The sequence below is a fragment of the Pristis pectinata genome, chromosome 10 (assembly GCF_009764475.1).
Source record: "Pristis pectinata isolate sPriPec2 chromosome 10, sPriPec2.1.pri, whole genome shotgun sequence".
Taxonomy (NCBI): domain Eukaryota; kingdom Metazoa; phylum Chordata; class Chondrichthyes; order Rhinopristiformes; family Pristidae; genus Pristis; species Pristis pectinata.
Genome location: NC_067414.1, coordinates 9,484,378 through 9,503,869, shown reverse-complemented (window position 1 = coordinate 9,503,869; position 19,492 = coordinate 9,484,378). Strand labels below are relative to the sequence as shown.

The 19,492-nt window shown below is 43.6% G+C and overlaps 1 protein-coding gene and 1 long non-coding RNA gene across 4 annotated transcripts in view; one reads left to right on the top strand and one right to left on the bottom strand.

Moving 5' to 3' along the window:
- LOC127574917 (uncharacterized) overlaps window positions 1–19,492 on the top strand; it is a 792,285-nt gene that overhangs the window by 721,724 nt on the left and 51,069 nt on the right. The gene's annotated exons all lie outside the window — the stretch shown is intronic.
- extl3 (exostosin-like glycosyltransferase 3) overlaps window positions 15,381–19,492 on the bottom strand; it is a 68,292-nt gene continuing 64,180 nt past the window's right edge. For all 3 annotated transcript variants that reach the window (XM_052024380.1, XM_052024381.1, XM_052024382.1), the window contains exon 6: window positions 15,381–17,615. In XM_052024380.1, coding sequence (XP_051880340.1) covers window positions 17,406–17,615 — 210 coding nt within the window. In that variant the 3' untranslated portion in view covers window positions 15,381–17,405. The remainder of the gene's footprint in view (window positions 17,616–19,492) is intronic.

The window sequence follows — 19,492 nt, the reverse complement described above, 5'->3', positions numbered from 1 at the left end:
GGCAGGGGAGGTATAGACAGAGTCCAAGGAGGCGAGCCATATTTTGCATCATTTATTTGAGGCACAAATCCTAATTCAGGGAAGCCCAAATGATACAAATTTTGCCTGGGAAAAGGCTTGCTTTAGCCTGCTGAAAAGCCTCCTGTACTGGGCTCCACCTATGGTGCAAGACATCCATGCAGTGTGGAGATTGAAGATGAAAGGCATGAGAAGCAGATGGCTGGGAGATGATCTTGCATGTAGCCAGGGTGAGTGGGTGCATGCGTGGTCAGAGAGAGGATTGAGCTGTGGGGAGAATGATGTCAGGCAGAGAGATGATCAAAGGGAGGTTGGGCAGAGTTTGGGAGTCCCATTAGATGGAGGGTGCCGAGGACGGCAGCAATGAGAGCAGGTTGGGAGATGGGGGTGTGAGCAGTCAGTAATGGTGTAACGTTAGAGCCAGTACCTACCTGGAGGAAAGTCAGACTCCTGCAGCTTTTCAGGAGGAGTCGAGCCCGTTAACACCAATGTGGCTAAGAGCAGTTAGAATGTTACACAGGAAATATCAAGGCATGTCGTACTGGGCATTTTCCTCAGCCTCCAGGCACTAGAACATAGAACAGTACAGCACAGGAACAGGCCCTTCAGCCCACAAAGTGGTGCTGAATTATAAAATTAGTAATCAAATGCCCAACTAAACTAATCCCTTCTGCCTACACAATGTCCATATCCTTCCATTTCCTACACATTCATGTGTCTGTCTAGGAGCTTCTTGAATGCCTCTTTCATACTTGCTTCCATTACCACCCCCGGCAGCGCATTCCAGGCACCCGCCACGCTCTGTGCAAAAAAAAACTTGCCCCACACATCTCCTTTGAACTTTCCCCCTCTCACCTTAAATGCATGCCCTCTGGTATTAGACATTTCAACCCTGGGATAAAGATACCATCTGTCTACTCTATCTATGCCTCTCATAATCTTATAAACCTCTGTCAGATCTCCCTTTAGCCTCCGCTGCTACAGGGAGAACAACCCAAGTTTGTCCAAACTCTCCTGATAGCACATGCCCTCTCATCCAGGCAGCATCCTGGTAAACCTCCTCTGCACCCTCTCTAAGGCCTCCACATCCTTCCTATAATGGGGCATCCAGAACTGAATGTCTGTGCCGACCATAATCCCATCTGCCTGCATGTGGTCCATATCCCTCCATTCCCTGCCTGTTCACGTGTCTGTATAAATGTCGCTATCGTATCAGCTTCTACCACCTCCCGGCAGGCTGTTCCAGGTAGCTGCCACTGTCTGTGCACAAAATCATTAAACTTTCCCCCTCTTACCTTACACCTATGCCCTCTTGTATTTGACCTTGGGGTGGGGTTGGGGGCGGGGAGGTAGTGAAGACTCTGACCTTCTACCCTAGTTATGCCTCCCTGGGACCGTAGTACCAGCCTGTTTCAGGTGAAGACTTTCCCAATGGTGCAGTTCCTTTCTGTCGCTGTACTCGTGCTAGTGTCCTCTCACACCCACAGCCGTGGTTCCCTTCTCCCAGTCTGATGCAAATTTCCCTGGTGCAAAGTTGCAAGTCGCAGAGTCATGCAGCACATAAACAGGCCCTTTGGCCCAACACGTCCGTGCCAACCAAGATTCCCATCTGAGTTAGTCCCATTTGCCTCCATTTGGCCCATATTCCCTCTAAACCTTTCCTATCCATGTAACTGTCCAAGTGTCTTTTAAATTTTGTCAATGTACCTGCTTCAACCACTTCCTCTGGCAGCTCATTCCAAATACTGACCACTCTGGGTGAAAGAGTTGTCCCTCAGGTTCCTATTAAATCTCTCCCCTCTCATGTTAAACCTATGCCATCTAGTTCTTGATTTCCCAGCCCTGGGAAATAGACTGTGTGCATTCACCCTGTCTATGCCCCTCATTTTCCTACGCTCTGATTTAAGTAATAATCCAGAGGTTGTAACTCAAGTTCCTGCCTGATGAAGTAACTCCTATCAAGTGGAACCCTCCAAATCTTATCTTTCCAATGAGCCAACTTGCACCTCCTCCCTTTCTAACACCAACCTATTCTGAGACTTCCATATGGGGATCTCAATCCTGCTTATAAAGGAAGTGTTTCCTGCTTTACCCCACTATCTTTCATCCATCCCAAACTATTACCAATACCTGGCACTCCCCAAAGCCCAGTATCAGTTAGATACTTATCCCATTACCCTGTATATGTACTTATCCCATTGTCCTGTATTGGTTCAAAACCAATCCGATTGCTCATGTTTCCAAGGACCAGAACCGATCCAATTTTAGTCCCACTGTTCTGCTCTTACAAAACGCTGTATCAGTCCCAAACTAGATCTCTTTCCTCTATTAATACCATAACCCTACTTCTTCCCTACTAGCCAAAAAAATCAATTTTAAACTAAACCCACTACGTCACACTCTCCCCATTTTCTTGTATTAATCCAGTGCTATTTCCATGATCCAGATCTCTCCTCTTCATCACTCCCAAACAAAACTTACTGTTCTGCCCTCTTCCTATTGTCCCAAATATTAAAACTACTGAAGCTCTCATTCTCAATGGCCTGTGTGAGCTCTCCAGCTTTGCATCAACGCCAAGTAAATCCTATTGCTCCACATTCTCCTTGAAGCTTTATCAATCCTAAATTATTTCTACGACCCTAGTCTCTCTTTCCATAACCTTGTATACATCGCAGTTCTTTACCCCGGTCATTCTCCATTGCTTTATAGCTTCACGTATTGATCTATTTGCTTCCTTTGAAAGATGAAGCAGTCTCTGCCCTTGTGGAAATCAATGCCTTCAGCCACCATGGTGCCAGTCCTGGAATTGGACTTCCAGTCCTGGCAGACGTTTGTTTGGTATTAATTGACCCGACCAGTCTAACCTTGTGTTGAAGCAAATGTGCTGTGAAGTGCATTGCCCTGGTCAGACAAAATGGTTGAGAGGCTGCAGTATCATAATAAGCCCACAAGAGGACAGGCAGCTGCTGTGTTAGAGTGTACAGTGGAACCTGCAGCCAGGAGGCAGAATACCACCAGTCCCACAGCTGGACAAGGCCTGGGGCTGTAAACAGTGATTGAGATACATCTTTTAGTGATACTTCTTTAGGGAAAGAAATCTCAGAAAAATAGGAAAGCAAAATCTAAACATGTCCATTGTTTAACAATATCTTTTTCAGCCTGGAAATGTGGCAGCTGCAATCAAGGGAGATGTCATGACTTGGGAGAACAGTACAACATGGAAGGATGCAGATCATTTGAATTTGTTTTACTGAAGAAAATACTAGGGTCCAGGCATTAACTTCTTGGGGAACCCCAACCCACCCTCACTATATGCACTGAAAAGTGATCCTGCCACATGGCCAACTGTCCCATCTGAGGAGATTCAAGATCCAGATTTATCACCGTTTGAAAATGGAGGTGGGTGGTGTGTCAGAATTGTGTTGGCCTCCTGGATGGGGAATAATGAGGGTGTGCTGCACCATTAAACTCAGGGAATCAGAAAATTTATGACATTGGTGGACACCATTAGGCCCATCAAGTCTCAACCTTCCCTGTCCTTATACGGTGTACCTTGGCTAACGAAAGAAAACATCCTGTAAGCTATTTTAACTACCTTATCTACCTGTCCAGCTATCCTCAGGGATCCAACATACACTCTAAGGTCCCTCTGTTCCTCCACACCTTTCACTACCCTCCCATCTTTATTAGTCACATATACATCGAAACACATAGTGAAATGCATCTTTTGTTATAAACTCAGTTCATCATTTATTATATATTCAGTGGTCTTGTTGCACCTACCCAAATACATTATCTCACAAGTCTTGACATTAAATTCCATTTGCCACTTGCTTGTCAAATACACAGCCAGTTTTTGTATCGTCTACAAACATATTTATTTTGTCCCTCACCTTTAGATCTAAATCATTCATATATACAACAAAAGAGGGCTAAATTCTGAGCCTTGTGGAACTCCACTGATAACAACCATCCGCTGCTCCCTATCACTGAGACAGTATCGGATCTATTTTACCACTCTACATTGCATCCCAAACACTTTAAATTTTTTTTGACCCACCTGCCATTTTTATCCCATTTGATATTTTATACACATTGTCCTTAACCACAAAATCGCCAGAATCCAGGAAGACAACATCAAGTACATATCCTCATCAACCCTCCTTGTTACCGCCTCAAAATTTTCTATTAATCAGACATGTGCATCTCTATACTGACTGTTCTTTCCAAATTAGAACAGTCAGTATGAAGTTTACACTGCTCTCCTGAGTTCATTCCAATAATTTGTCCACTGCTTAGGTTAAACTGGCCTGCAATTATTTGACTTAGTTCTTGTTCCCTCTTTAAAAGTCAAAGTCGAGTTTATTGTCACAGGCACAAGTACAGGTACGCACAGGTGCAATGAAAAACTTAATTGCAGCAGCCTCACAGGCACATAGCATCAAAGAGGCAGCCTTCACAAGAAAAATGTAAATTAAACATAAATTATACGCAATTGTTACAAGAAAGAACACAATTAGAACAAAAAAAGTCCATTGTAGTGCAAAGTGGTCATAGTGTTGCTAAACTGTAGTGATTAGGGTTTTGCTGGTTGGTTCAAGAACCAAATGGTTGAAGGGAAGTAGCTTTAAACAACATTAGCAGTCCTTCAATCTTCTGGGACCACTTTTGTAACCAGGAATGATTGATAAAAGAGATTTGGAGCCACCAGTTTCCTCCCTTGTGTCTTTTAACAGCCTGGTTTATATTTCATGATTTATCTATTTTAAGAAACACTGATCTCCTTAGTACTCCTATTTTACTTTGCTTATCCCAATCAAGTTTCTTTCACGCCCTCCTTAATGACAACATTGGAATCGTCTGCCTCTCTGGTAAAGACTATTATTAACCCCATTGTCTGCTATTACACACAGTTTACCTTATTGTTTCAAGGGCCCTACTCTTAGTTATCTTGTTCTTAATGTAGGTGTAAAACGTCTTTGGACTTCCTGATTTTATCTGCCAGTAATTTTTCATGGCCAAGGGAAGTAATGGAAGCAGATATGATAGCAAAGTTTTAGAAGCATTTAGACAGGCAGGGAATGAAGAGGTGCAGACCATGTGCAGGCAGGTGGGATTAGTTTGGATTGGCATCATGATTGGCACAGACATCATGTGCCGAAGGGCCTGTTCCTATGTTCTACTGTTCCATGTACTCTAAGTGCAGCCTCACCAACTCCCTGTACAATTGTACAATATTTCTCTATTTTTAAACATCAACTCCATAGCAATAAATCGGCATGGTAGTGTAGCAGTTAACGTAATGCTTTACAGCGCCAGCGACCTGGGTTCAATTCCGGCCATGGTCTATAAGGAGTTTGTACGTTCTCCCTGTGTCTGCGTGGGTTTCCTCCGGGTGCTCTGGTTTCCTCCCACATTCCAAAAGACGTAGGGGTTAGGAAGTTGTGGGCATGCTATGTTGGCAGCGGAAGCGTGACGACACTTGTGGGCTGCCCCCAGAACACTCTACGCAAAATAGATGTATTTCACTGTGTGTTTCGATGTACATGTGACTAATAAATATCTTGTAAAGACCAATCTGACGTTTGTCTTCTTAACTACTTGCTGCATCAAACTGTGAAAGTCGACCCGCGCTCTGTAATAAATCAGACAACAACAGAACCAAAGAAAATACGTATAATGCTTTATTAGTTTAACACTAGTGGGAGTGAGGGATACAGAGAAAGAGTAAACAGTGTATCCCGAGCTCTGTACTGAACTCACTCAAAGATGCCCCGGTTAGTGTGTAGTTTTATACCCCCTTCATGAGAAACCTTTGTGGAAAGTTGCACTTACTACGGCAATTGCTTACAGCAAGCATTTAGCAAAACAAGATATGACTAAAAAACTTATCCCACACCTGGACGTACTTCCAGCCATAACTATAGTCACCCCATGGCTGAGATAATTTCATACCGTGGGAAGAATAGCTGACTATGAGGAGAATAGCTGCATACCATTAACCCTTATATTACCCGTTGTTAACCCTTGCATTCCCAGTTATCTTTTACAAAACTGCAGAGAGTTGTGGACACAGCTCAGCACATCACAGAAACCAGCTTCCCCTCTTTGGACTCTGTCTACACTTCTTACTGCCTCAGTAAAGCAGCCAGCATAATCAAAGATCCCACTCACCCCAGACGTTCTCTCTTCTCCCCCCTCCCATTGGGTAGAAGATACAAAAGACTGAAAGCACGTACCACCAGGCTCAAGGACAGCTTCTATGCCGCTGTTATAAGACTATTGAATGGTTCTCTAGTACAATAAGATGGACTCTTGACCTCACAATCTACCTCATTATGGCTTAGAACCTTATTGTCTGCCTTCTCTGTAACTGCATTCTATTATTGTTTTCCCTTGTACTACCTCAATGCACTGATGTGATGAAATGATCTGTATGGACGGCATGCAAAACAATGATTTTCACTGTACCTCGGTACAAGTATTGGTATTGGTTTATTATTGTCACTTGTACCGAGGTACAGTGAAAAGCTTGTCTTACAAACCGATCGTACAGGTCTATTCATTACACAGTGCAGTTACATTGAATTAGTACAGAGTGCATTGAGGTAGTACAGGTAAAAACAATAACAGTACAAAGTGTCACAGCAACAGAGAAAGTGCAGTGCAATAAGGTGCAAGGTCACAACAAGGTAGATCGTGAGGTCATAGTCCATCTCTTTGTATGAAGGAACCGTTCAATAGTCTTATAAACAGCGGGGTAAAAGCTGTCCTTAAGTCTGGCAGTACATGCCCTCAGGCTCCTGTATCTTCTACCCGATGGAAGAGGAGAGAAGAGAGAATGACCCAGGTGGGTGGGGTCTTTGATTATGCTGGCTGCTTCGCCAAGACAATGAGAGGTAAAGACAGAGTCCAAGGAGGAGAGGCTGGTGTCCATGATGTGCTGGGCTGTGTCCACATCTCTCTGCGGCTTCTTGTGGTCCTCGGCAGAGCAGTTGCCGTACCAAGCCGTGATACATCCTGATAGGATGCCTTCTATGGTGCATCGGTAAAAGTTGGTGAGAGTCAAAGAGGACAAACCAAATTTCTTTAGCCTCCTGAGGAAGTCGAGGCGCTGGTGAGCTTTCTTGGCCGTGACAATAATATACCAATACCAATAATAGAATACAGAGTTATGGTGGGCCGAAGGGCCTGTATTGTGCCGTATTGTTCTATGGTTAAAGTGTCTCAGCTACAAGGAAATGCATTGCAGGTAGATAATAAGGTGCAAGGTCAAACAAGGCAGATTGTGAGGTCTAGCTGGTATAAATCTAAGCTGACCATTATGAAATAGCTGCTTAAATATCTGCCACTGCTTATCTGCTGACCTTTCCTTGAGCCTTACTCTTCCTTCATACCTTTGTAATTGTCCTTAGTAAAGTTAAGGTCACTGGTTTTGGACCTGGGTTGGTCACCCTCAAACTGCATCTGGAGTTCTATTGTGTTGTGATCTCTACTCCCTGAGGATCATTAACTAAAAGATCTCTGATTAATCTACCTCATTGCACATAACCATATCTATAATAGCCTGGTAGGTTCCACAATGTATTGCAATCCACAAGTTTCTCCTCTTTGGCACTGGCTCTCCCAGACTCCACTCTCAGAGTCTCCTCCTAGAGGACAAAGTGGGACTGAGGTAGATCTTATTTGAATAGTGCAGTAAGCATTAAGGACCAACTCCTGCTTCTAGTTATTGTGTTCTTATGACAGTGCTACCTGATACATCTTTTCTACGGTATAGCCCAACTGTGGACCTGGCCCTTCTCTGCACTGATGGTGGGGTTCAAGGTTACGCACCAATCCACAGCATCAAATAGCTAAACTGAATCTCCAGCAAACAAGTCCTGATGCAGGGTTTCAACCCAAAATGCTGACAATTTCCTTCCCCCCCACAGATGCTGCTCAACCCGCTGAGTTCCTCCAGCACATTGTTTGTAGCTCCAGCAAACAAATGTTGTTATAAGACACTTCACGGATAAAATGTGCAGGATAAATACTGACGTCTTAACGATCAGCATCAGCCAATAGTTTTGCTATGGATGATGGACGTCCGGCCATTCGAAAGGTCCAAACCCGAATGTGAATGAACTGACTGGATTGAGCTGCAGAAAATATACCCACATCTGATATTCCCATTTCACCACCCAAAACAGCTATTCACATGTGTGCACCTGATGCATGTGTATTTGCATCCATTTATACAATGAGTCCACATATGCTATAGATGTTTGTACACACACAAAAATGATAAGTATACAAACACAGCACCAGTACTTTGGTTTACCCTGTAAGATTTTGTTTTAAAACTCTGAAATTGTTGTTACCCTATAACTTGCTAAAGCTACCTGTTCCAACTTGCCACTGATTTAGATAACTGCTATGATAGCCCTTGATTACATACATCAACTTTAACTTAAGACAATCAGGCCATAAGATATAGGAGCAGTTAGGCCATTTGGCCCATCGAGTCTGCTCCACCATTCAATCATGTTTGATTTTTTTTCAACCCCATTCTCCTGCCTTCTCCGTAACCCTTAACTATCTTACCAATCAAGAACCTATCAACCTCTGCCTTAAATACGCCCAATGACTTTGCCTCCACAGCCCTCTGTGGCAACGAACTACACAGATTCACCACCCTCTGGCTGAAGAAATTCCTCCTCATCTCAGTTTTAAAGGGACATTCCTTTATTCTGAGGCTGTGCCCTTGGATCCTAGACCCTTCTACTAATGGAAACATCCTCTTCATGTCCACCCCATCCAGGCCTTTCTGTACTCAGTAGGTCAATGAGATCTCCCCTCATCCTTATGAACTCCATCCAGTACAGGCCCAGCGACATCAAAGGCTCCTCATACGTTAAGCCTTTCATTCCTGGGATTGTTCTTGTGAACCTCCTCTGGACCCTCTCCACACAATCACACTCCAGTCATAGCTTCAGATCCCTCCATGAACTCATTCCCATCTATCTGACCACCTCTGCAGTCCTGCAAAACGTTGCTTTGGGAACATGCAGAAGTACAACCTTTGCTGGCCCCTTCATAGGATACAAGGAACATGACTCCAGTCACCCAGGTCCCAACTCTCTGGAATTCTTAGAATGATTACACACATTCAACCATCATGTCTGTGTCCGCTCTATACCAAAGCAACAATCTTGTTCCACCCACTGCCCCTTTCTCTATAGCCTTGCAAGTTTTTCCTCTACCTCTTTTTATACAATTCCCTCTGGAAGGCACAATGGAACCTGCCTCTATCACATCTGCAGGCAGTGCTTTGCACATTCCAACCATGATGCCCAAAAATGTTTTTCCTTGTGCCATTCTTCATTCTGTTCTCCTTTATTTTATACTCGTGACCTCCAGTCATCAACCCCTACACTAAGGGCAACAACCTTCCACTATCCACGCTAATCAGAACCCTCAGCATTTTTTATATAGTTTATCAAATTTCTTCTCAGCCGCCTTTACTCCAAAGAAAGCAAACCCAGCCTCTCTGATCTGTCCTTGGAACTGCTGTGTATGTACATACCAACCACCGAGTGACAATCTAAACTTATTTCACTTACCAGCACTTGGTCCAGAGCCTTTGTGATTCTAGTGCTTGAAGTGCACTCTGTGAAAAGGAGTTAGTTGAGGGTTATACATGTTTTACACTGTAGTCAAATAAATCCTTTTGGGTGTAATGGGCAAGCACACTCTTCCTTGCTCCTTCCCATCCTTTCCACAGGATGTGATTGTTTTAAATCCTTCATGGACTTCGGGTGGAAGTCTTCATTCTGCAATGGTCCTATGTGAAATGCATTGAAGTAACCCTTGAACCTGTTTCAAATGCTCATCTGCTGTGAGTAGGCACGTAGTTATTAATTTGGTTAAGGGAGACTGTGGGAATAGTTGCTTTGTGAAATTAAAGGGTTATTATTCCAGTATAGTTATTGTTGAAGCCTTAACAGAATTGAGGGAGCTTTACCTGACCTGCAAATGCGAAGCAAATGATATTGGATGTGAACCATGATAATGTATCATATTCCCTAACACCTGCACCCCTTACATTTGTGGATATAAAATTAGATGAATAGAAAAGATTAATTTAAAAAGGTTCCTCCCCCTCCCCACCCTCCTGATGGTGACCAGCAGTAGCAGTGAGCAGCCACAAGCACACCGCCCGGTGGTTGCCATGGGAACGGATCACTTTGGAACATTGTGCGGGCGAGGAAGAGGCGCGAATCCGTGATGTCACGTTGGCCCTGAACAGTCTGCGTACCCCCTCCCCCTGCTGCCTGGGATAGGGATATGTCCCTGCAGAGCACTCCGCTTGCGGGGTAGGTAACTCTCAAATGCCTCATGTTTGTAATTAAGCGGCAGCAATGAATGATATTCCTTGATGTACAAATATGCTTGTCCGAATACTTATATGTGATGCAAGTATCTGTCTTCACCACTCTCTCATGCAATGTGTTCCACATTCCAAATATTCCTCCTTTAAATCTCTAAACCCTCTCTTTAAATCTATGCCCTCTAGTTTTAAACACCTTCTGGATCAGACCCCTCATCATTTTTATATAGTTTATCAAATCTCCCTTCAGCTTCCTTTACTCCAAAACCATCCCAGCATCTCTAATATGTCCGTGGAACTGCTGTCCCTTACCGCAGAAGTCATTCTTGTAAATCTTTCCAGGACCCTCACATCCTTTCAATAGTGTGACAATGAGATTCTCTCCCAAACTTTGTCACTTCTCACCCCTCCCACCCCATATTCCATTAAATAATTCCCGAGAATAAAAATTGAACAGTTCGTAATGTGATCCAGATTTGTAAAGTACAATGTAACTGAACGTGGCTGCCCTGTCTAGGATTTTGTGTAATGTAAATACAACTTTTCTAGGTTATGTTTAATTATTGATGTATGCGGTTGATGTAAAACAGAACAAGTCGCCAATTAAGGAATCAAATTACTGCCTTGTCTTGCAGTTACAGCAAGAGTGATCCAAGGTGCAGAGCAGACAAATGACATGGAGACAGAAGTGGAGAGATCAGCAGAACCAACATAAGGGGCTGTGTGTTCATAGTGGAAGACAAGGGCTTGAACCTAGAATGCGATGCAATGCAAAGCAGAATGAAACCTGCATCAAAGAATTTTTGAGGTCCCATTTCCTAGTCTGCTGTCTTGTTTCGTCTGGGTGCCAAGTCTTGAAAACTGTCAACAAAATCTGGATTCCACATCCGAGGAAATCCAGTGTGCGGAATGCATGGAATTCTAATCTTTGTCGGATGCATTTTCATAATTGCTTTAGGAACTTGGCTGGCACCAGGGAATTCTAACTGGTTTGAAGTGTGCAAAATTCACAACATTATAGGAAATCGCAGAGGTAATGGAGACCTCTTTCATAGAACTAGCCACAGTTACAATGGACCAAATTTCATCCTAGGCTGCTCTAATAGGAAGCCCTCTTGTGGGGCGAGGTTGGACGGTGAAGAACTGAACTAATGAGGAACTTGTGGGACCATTTCTTCTCTCCACAACCAGCGTTTCCCCACCCTCATAGTGAGTGGCTGCTACATAATCTGCCAGTCAATTTGTATTGGGAGTGATGGGGTTGAGAATGGACTTTTGAGTCCCTGAACCAACAATTGCTCATAGTGTCTGAAGGGGAAAAGTCAGTAAACTTAGCCATGAGTTTATCTGCTGAGAACATTCCACCCACACGTCTGGGTGTCGATCATTCTCAGTGTCCACCACCAAATTCCATAGCTTATCAATGTACAAAACTGACTTACAGGTAATGAACCATGATGTTTAACCCACAATTATTGCAGCATCGCAATCCAACAGAACCGCAGATCCTCCCCACCTCTAGACCTGGCTCATCACAAAACAACCCAGTGGTCAATGAAGTACAAAAATAGTTTGGAAAATTTCTCTCTGACCCCTCTCTTGTGATTGAGACCAGATCAGGAAATCATAGTTGTCATCAAGTATTATCCATTAGGACATTTACCTCCTACATGATACAACTGAAAGATCGAGTTTAAGAACCGCGATGTAATGATGCAGCTTTACAAAACTCTGGTTAGACCACACTTAGAGTACTGTGTCCATTTCTGGTCGCCTCATTATAGGAAGGATGTGGAGGCGTTGGAGAGGGTGCAGAGGAGATTTACCAGGATGCTGCCTGGATTAGAGAGTATGGATTATGAGGAGAGACTAAGGGAGCTAGGGCTTTACTCACTGGAGAGAAGGAGGATGAGGGGAGACATGATAGAGATATACAAAATATTAAGAGGAATAGATAGAGTGGACAGCCAGTGCCTCTTTCCCAGGGCACCAATGCTCAATACAAGAGGGCATGGCCTTAAGGTAATGGGTGGGGGGGGGGGGGGAGTGGAGTTCAAGGGAGACGTCAGAGGGAGGTTTTTCACCCTGAGAGTGGTTGGTACATGGAATGCGCTGCCTGGGGTGGTGGTGGAGGCTGATACATTTGTCAAGTTCAAGAGATCGTTAGATAAGCATATGGAGGAATTTAAGATAGAGGGATATGTCGGAGGAAGGGGTTAGATAGTCTTAGGAGTGGTTTGAAGGTAGGCACAACATAGTGGGCCAAAGGGCCTGTATTGTGCTGTATTGTTCTATGGTTCTATGGTACCCAATTAGGAATTGGAGAAGCTCCTTTGAAGATTGAGTCAGCAGCTACACCACCACCACCCAGCAATGCATTCCAGTCTCTAGTTGGTAGAAAAGATCCATCCAGTACCTCGCCTGTTGTAATTCAAGTGCTTGTCTAATTACTTAAATGTTGTAAGAGTATCTGCCTCAATGTGTTCCAGATCCCAAATACTCCCCCTTTAAGTCTCTAAACCCTTATTCTATATCTATGCCCTCTTGTTTTAGACACCTTCATTAAAAGGAAAAAGTTTCCTATTACTCACCCCATCTATGCCCCTCATAATTTTGCACACCTGTCAGGTCCCCCTCAGCCTCCTTCACACCAAGGAAAATAAACCCAGCCTATCCCGTCTCTTGTAACTGAAAAGTTCCATCCCAGGCAACATCCCGAGGAGTCTCCTCTGCACCCTCTCCAGTGAAATTATGTCCTTCCTACTGTGGTGACCAGCACTGCTCCATCTGTGGTGTCATCCTCTGTCAGTAGTTCAAAGGGATTTGAAGGATGATTGCAAATGGGTTAGATCTTCCACGACGGAACTCTTGAACGTGTTAACACAAGTGCGCAGCCAATACATTTTTCAACTGTGTCAGCTTGCTGCATTCCAAACAACCCAATAAAGTTGTACCTTAACTTCCTTGCTCTTGCGTTCATTAGCCAGGGTACAAAAATGTAAGTGTCTTCTACACCACCTTCTCTACCTATGCTGCCACTTTCAGGGATCCTCGTACATCACGGTCCCTCTGAAACACAATGGATCTTGTCCTGTCACTATTAATATTAGATCACTCACCACTTTTCCTTATATTCATTACTTCATTATGCTTCTAATCATGAAAAAAAAATCAGGTATAAAACAGCAGGCGATCTATCTGCAGTAGGATTGAATGAAGAAATCCTGGGATGTTTAGAATGCAGCAAGCTGACACAGTTGAAAGATATATTGGCTGCACACTTGTGTTAACATGTTCAGAAGTTCCTTAGTAGAAGATCTAACCAATTTGAAATCATCCTTCAAATCTCTTTGAACTACTGATAGAGGAAGCAGGCCTTTCTAATCTCTGTTGTGTCTCTGCTGTGTGATACTTTAAAAGGAGGCTTTGAGTTTCACCAAAATCCACAGGAGATACCCTGTCAGGTATCCATCCAATGTCCAGAGTCCTGTCTAGAATACAAGTCTGGGAGAATGTCACTGGATTGTAATTCATCTTGACAAACACTGGGGGGGGGGGAGGAGGAATTACAAGTCTGAGGTGGTTGATGGTTGGCGTGAGCTCGTTGGGCCAAAGGGCCTGTTTCTGTGCAGTATCTATGAATCTATCAAGTATTCAATGCAGAGCTGCTGACATGAACTAATTCAGACTTTTGAATTAGGTTAAGGTTGATGAGTTTAGACTTCAGTTGGAAACCCTATAATTAAAGGATGTTTACTGGCTGTTCCTAGAGCTAAGTGTGATCTGCCTGAAACCCTACACATACACAATCATATCTAACAGATGATTTGGGTTGGGCACAGTTAAATGCAAAGCTTTGTCCCCCACCACCCCGCTTTCAATTCCATAATGCACAAAGGCCAGAAATCAGGAAACAACACACAAGAAACCCAACACATCAACTGCTTATTTCTCTCCATAGATGCTGCCTGACCTGCTGAGTTCCTCCAGCACTTCTTGTGTGTGTAACAACCAATCTGCTGGAGGAACTCAGCAGGTCAGGCAGCATCTGTGGGAGGAAAGGAATTGTTGATGCTTCTGATGCAGGGTTTCAAACCAAAACATTGACAGTCTGGATGCAGGGTTTCAACCCAAAACGTCGACAGTTCCTTTACTCCCCCCCCCCCCCCCCCCCCCCCACCCCAACACACAGACGCTTCTCAACCTGCTGAGTTCCTCCAGCTGATTTTTGCTCCAGATTCCAGCATCTGCAGTCTCCTGTATCTCCAGAAAGTCTGGCATCTCAGAACCCTAATGCCTATAATATAGTTCAGATAGTCTGGAGACATGATATCATGATAGAGATTGATAGATCTTGACTACTTGGGGAGGGGAACATAAATAGCTTGCGTGAGTGCAACAGGCAGTGATCCTTTTTCCCTGTAAAGAGGAGTGGGAGAAGAGGAGGAAGAGAAGGTGGACCAACCTTATTGAGCAAGAGATGGCTGCTACTGTTTAAGGTTGCATTAAATCATTGCTTCCATTTGCTGCCTCACCACAACTCTCAGGCATGGGATGCCTCTATCATGACATTATGAATGAGTTGGAGGGAATAATTTCCAGTCACTGAACAAGTTCATTCTTTCCATGCTGTGGCGTGGCAAGGGGTTCACATGTTATATGGCTACTCCTGTCTTAGACCGCCTGGGAACTGTGCATCATTTTGAAGCTTAGAGCAGTAACAAGCTGATCATCTTCTACCCACTCTGTTCATAAACATTGGGGCTGCATCCATAGGTTGCTTGCTGGAATAATGAAGCAGCAAGAAGTGTGGGTTGGTAGATTAATTGGCCACTGCCTCAAGTGGTAGAAACTTGGTGAGGGATGGGGATAGGGAGGGAATGTTGATGGGAATATGCAGAGAATAAAACGGGATTATTGTATATGGGTGCACAATAGTTAGCATGGACTCCGTGGGTCATAGGACCTATCTCCATGCTACATGACTCTATATTCAAATGTTGTAAAGACTAGTAATATGATAAATGCAAGGACTTTTATTATAAAGATTTATACAAGATATTGGATATCCTAGAATGATTGTGATATTATAAACTCACCCCAAGCTTCAGCTAACATCGCAAGCTGAGCTACAGCTTCTTACAGCAACTGTAAGTTGGGGATATTCTTTGACTATGTTTGAGACAGCAAAGACCTGTCTTGCTCAACAGTCCTTGCATGTGATACTAACCAAGAACAGGCAGAGCAAATTCCTGCCAGAAGTTCCATTGCTTATGGTAAAGTTCACTGAAGAGTACGTCATTTCAGTAGTTATCAGGGGAATTATCTTTTGCAATCTTCTGCAGATCCTTTACCCTTCCTCTGTCTTATTTCCTCTTTTTAAGAGGCTGACCAACTCTTTTCAGGTTAAGGACACTTACAGTTCTGATGCCTTGGTCACCAGTGAGACAGCAATCCTTTCCAAATCTCCAACCACAGTAGGAACTGAGCAGCAGATGCCAAGTAATGTGAGTAGCACAGCAAAATCCTAACCTATCCTCACTGAACATCTGCACATGAACAACACCCGAGGCAGAGCAACTGGTGAGGAAGCTGCTGAACTATGGCTAGTTCATAAAAATGGATTGATAATCCAGCAAACAAGTTCTAGTTAATTTTTTGAAAAGAGTTTAAGTCCAGTATCAGTAGAAGTTACTCAAAATATTGAGCTGTTGTTTAAAAACTCAACAAGTTCATAAATATCCTTCAGTTATATGACCAGATGTCCTTTTCTGTACTGGGTATATATAGACTCTAGTCTCATGGTAACCTTAACTGTTCTCTAAAGTGACTCAGCAGGTTATTGAGTTGCATAAAAGTTATCGCAAGACCTCCATTACTGTCTTTTCTAGGCAACCAGGGAAGGGAAATAAACGATGATTTTGCTAATGTTGCCCATATCCCAAAACAATTAAAAATGCTTCTCTTAGAATGAGAGAAATGTGTCCACTGAAGGATTTGTATGCTGTGGTATATTTGTAGATTGTCACAGCCCAGAACGTGGATCACTCCCAGGGTCAATGAATGAGTGGTATATCAAACCAACAAATTTGGGAAGAATATAGTAACAGGAGGGTCAGGTCTCCCATTCTATTAGGCAATGGCTGATCTGTGCCTGCCCGTGTCCTTTCACGTATACCGAAATCCTGAAACATTACCCTCACGCCACTGCTCAAAGAATCAGCCAGTCACTTGTAGAAGGCCAATTTCACATCACTGACTGAGATGTTTGAGACCCAAACAAAACAGCAAAAATTAATGCAACATAACTAAAACAAAAAACCTTGTAAATAAAATCCAAAGTTTAATATCTTTAGGAGAAACAGTGTAATGTCTGTGCAGCAGTGAAATGACATTATTATCATCATACCACCTGCGGATGTAATGGAATAAATCGTTGAGCTGTTTCATGTTTTAACGATGTCAATGGGGCTGGGAGAAATGATGGAAATGACAGTACAATTTACACATTTCCTACTCTCATGGCACCTCAGCCTTTTCCTGATGAACATCATCTCATATTAAACAGAACAAAGAAAACACACCAGAGAAAGATCAAGACAGCACACTCAGATTTGGCCAGTGTGGGATTGGCATTTGGCGACCATGACGTCTTCTTTCGCTGATCTACAATTTGGTTTGTGTAGTCTCAGTTTCCTCTGTGATTACAATTAGTTCACAAAAAAGCAAACCAGACCTGGACTCTTTCCATGATTTGGGGCAAGTTCATGCACCATAATTTCCACTGGGTGAATCTTTGCTTGTCATTTCATCAGCCTATATGTACGAAGTCTTTTATTTTAAATATAAAACCAGTCTTGTCCTAACTAGTTAATCATGAAATTAGGTTGCGGGTGGACAAGAACTTGGTGAACTTCTCCACTTCTTCCCCCTCCAGTTTGCGGTGATGTAAATGGAGCCTCAGCGGGCTGGAATGATGATGTGTGCCCTTTCCTTCCCCGTGTGGCAGGGTTCTTCAGATAAATTTGAAACACTTGGTCTTGTCGTGTGGCAGGCGTGTTTTGAACAACACAGAGTCCACACGGAACTGAGTGTAGAGCAGCGGCATGTACCCATAGACCTTCACGAAGAAGTTGATACACTTGTGCCTCTCGTGGAAGTGGGAGTCGTCATGCGATAAAGCCTGGGGACAACCTGGGCATCGGAAGGTCCAGCGTGACGTGACCTGGGGGGGAGAACAGACATAAGAGATAGGAGCAGGAGTCGGCCACCTGGCCCGTCGAGCCTGCTCCGCCATTCAATAAGATCATGGCTAAACTCCACCTAGCTGCCTTTTCCCCATAACCCTTAATTCCCCTACTGTGCAAAAATCTATCTAACTGTGCTTTAAATATATTTAATGGGGTCGCCTCTACTGCTTCCCTGGGCAGAGAATTCCACAGATTCACTTCTCTCTGGGAAAAGCAGTTTCTCCTCATCTCCATCCTAAATCTACTCCCCCAAATCTTGAGGCTATGTCCCCTAGTTCTAGTCTCATCTTCCAGTGGAAATAACTTTCCTGCCTTTATCTTATCTATCCTTTTCATAGTTTAATATGTTTCTATATAAGATCTCCTCTCATTCTTCTGAATTCCAGCGAGTATAGTCCAGGCAACTCATAAGTTAAACTCCCTCATCTCTGGGATCAACCTGGTGAACCTCCTCTGCACTGTCTCCGAAGTCAGTATATCTTTCCTCAAGTAAAGAGACCAGAACTGCACGCAGTACTCAAGGTGCCACCTCACCAGTACCCTGTACAGTTGCGACATAACCTCCCTGCTCTTAAATTCAATCCCTCAGCAATAAAGGCCAACATTCCATTTGCATTCTTGAAAACCTGTTGCACCTGCAAACCAACATTTTGTGATTCATGCATAGGCACTCCCAAGTCCCTCTGCACAACAGCATGCTGCATTTAAATTATAACCCGATTTTCTATTTTTCCTTCCAAAGGGATGACCTCGTATTTACTAACATTGTACTCTAATCTGCCAGAACTTGCCCACTCACTTAACCTATCTATATCTTTCTGCATCCTCTGCACAATTTGCTTTTCCACTCAATTTAGCGTCATCAGCAAACTTAGATACGCTACACTCCGTCCCCTCTTTCAGACTGACAAGTTACCGATCTGGGCTCTTACGTGGGACGGGGGCTGTGGGATGACAGAAACACATGTTAAAAAAGTTAAGGTTTCTTTATTCGTCACATGTACATCGAAACACACAGTGAAATGCATCTTTTGTGTAGTGTTCTGGGGGCAGACCACAAGTGTCACCACGCTTCCGGCACCAACATAGCATGCCCACAACTTCCTGACCCGTACGTCCTTGGAATGTGGGAGGAAACCGGATGCTTCAAACCGGAGGAAACCGGATGATGAATCAATAGTCCATGTTGGTACAAAGTAAGAAGCATAGAGGGTGGCAAGGGCATACAATATACAGTGGGTGGAAGACCAAGCCTGGTTTGGTAACACTGATACTGAAGGACATGGGTGTCAGGCAGAGCTGACAAGAGCCACAGGAACGATGCCCTGTCACATTAAGGATAACTTAGATGTTGTGTGGCAATACCACCATACTAAATGGATAAGTCAAGGGCAGATCATGTAAATCAAGACCAGGTGGCCATCAGGCAACGAGAGCCAGTAGCTAAACAGTTTTCTACCACAATCCAAATCTGTGCACTGTATTATCTCTTACTCTGCTGTTTCCAACAATTCAATGGGCAACTGTGTTCAGTGAAGTGTGTGCCAGGCATAACTTAAAAGCAAAATAAAAACTTGATGAAGCAACACACAGAAGCAGCACATTATGCTTCCACTAACAATGCCGCATCTAAAATACCAAACATCTGCAAATTCTAGCGCATCCAATTGTGAATGGACAATTAAACAATAAATCGAAAGGTATATTGAGGAGAACCCCAAGCCTACCATGTGAACACAAAACAAGGTTGAAGCATTTTAAAGCACGTTCAGCCAGAAGTGCTGTGGACAATTTACTTAGTTCCCTTCCAAGGCCCTTCTTCTCACAGAGACCAGTCTTCTGCCAATTTGAT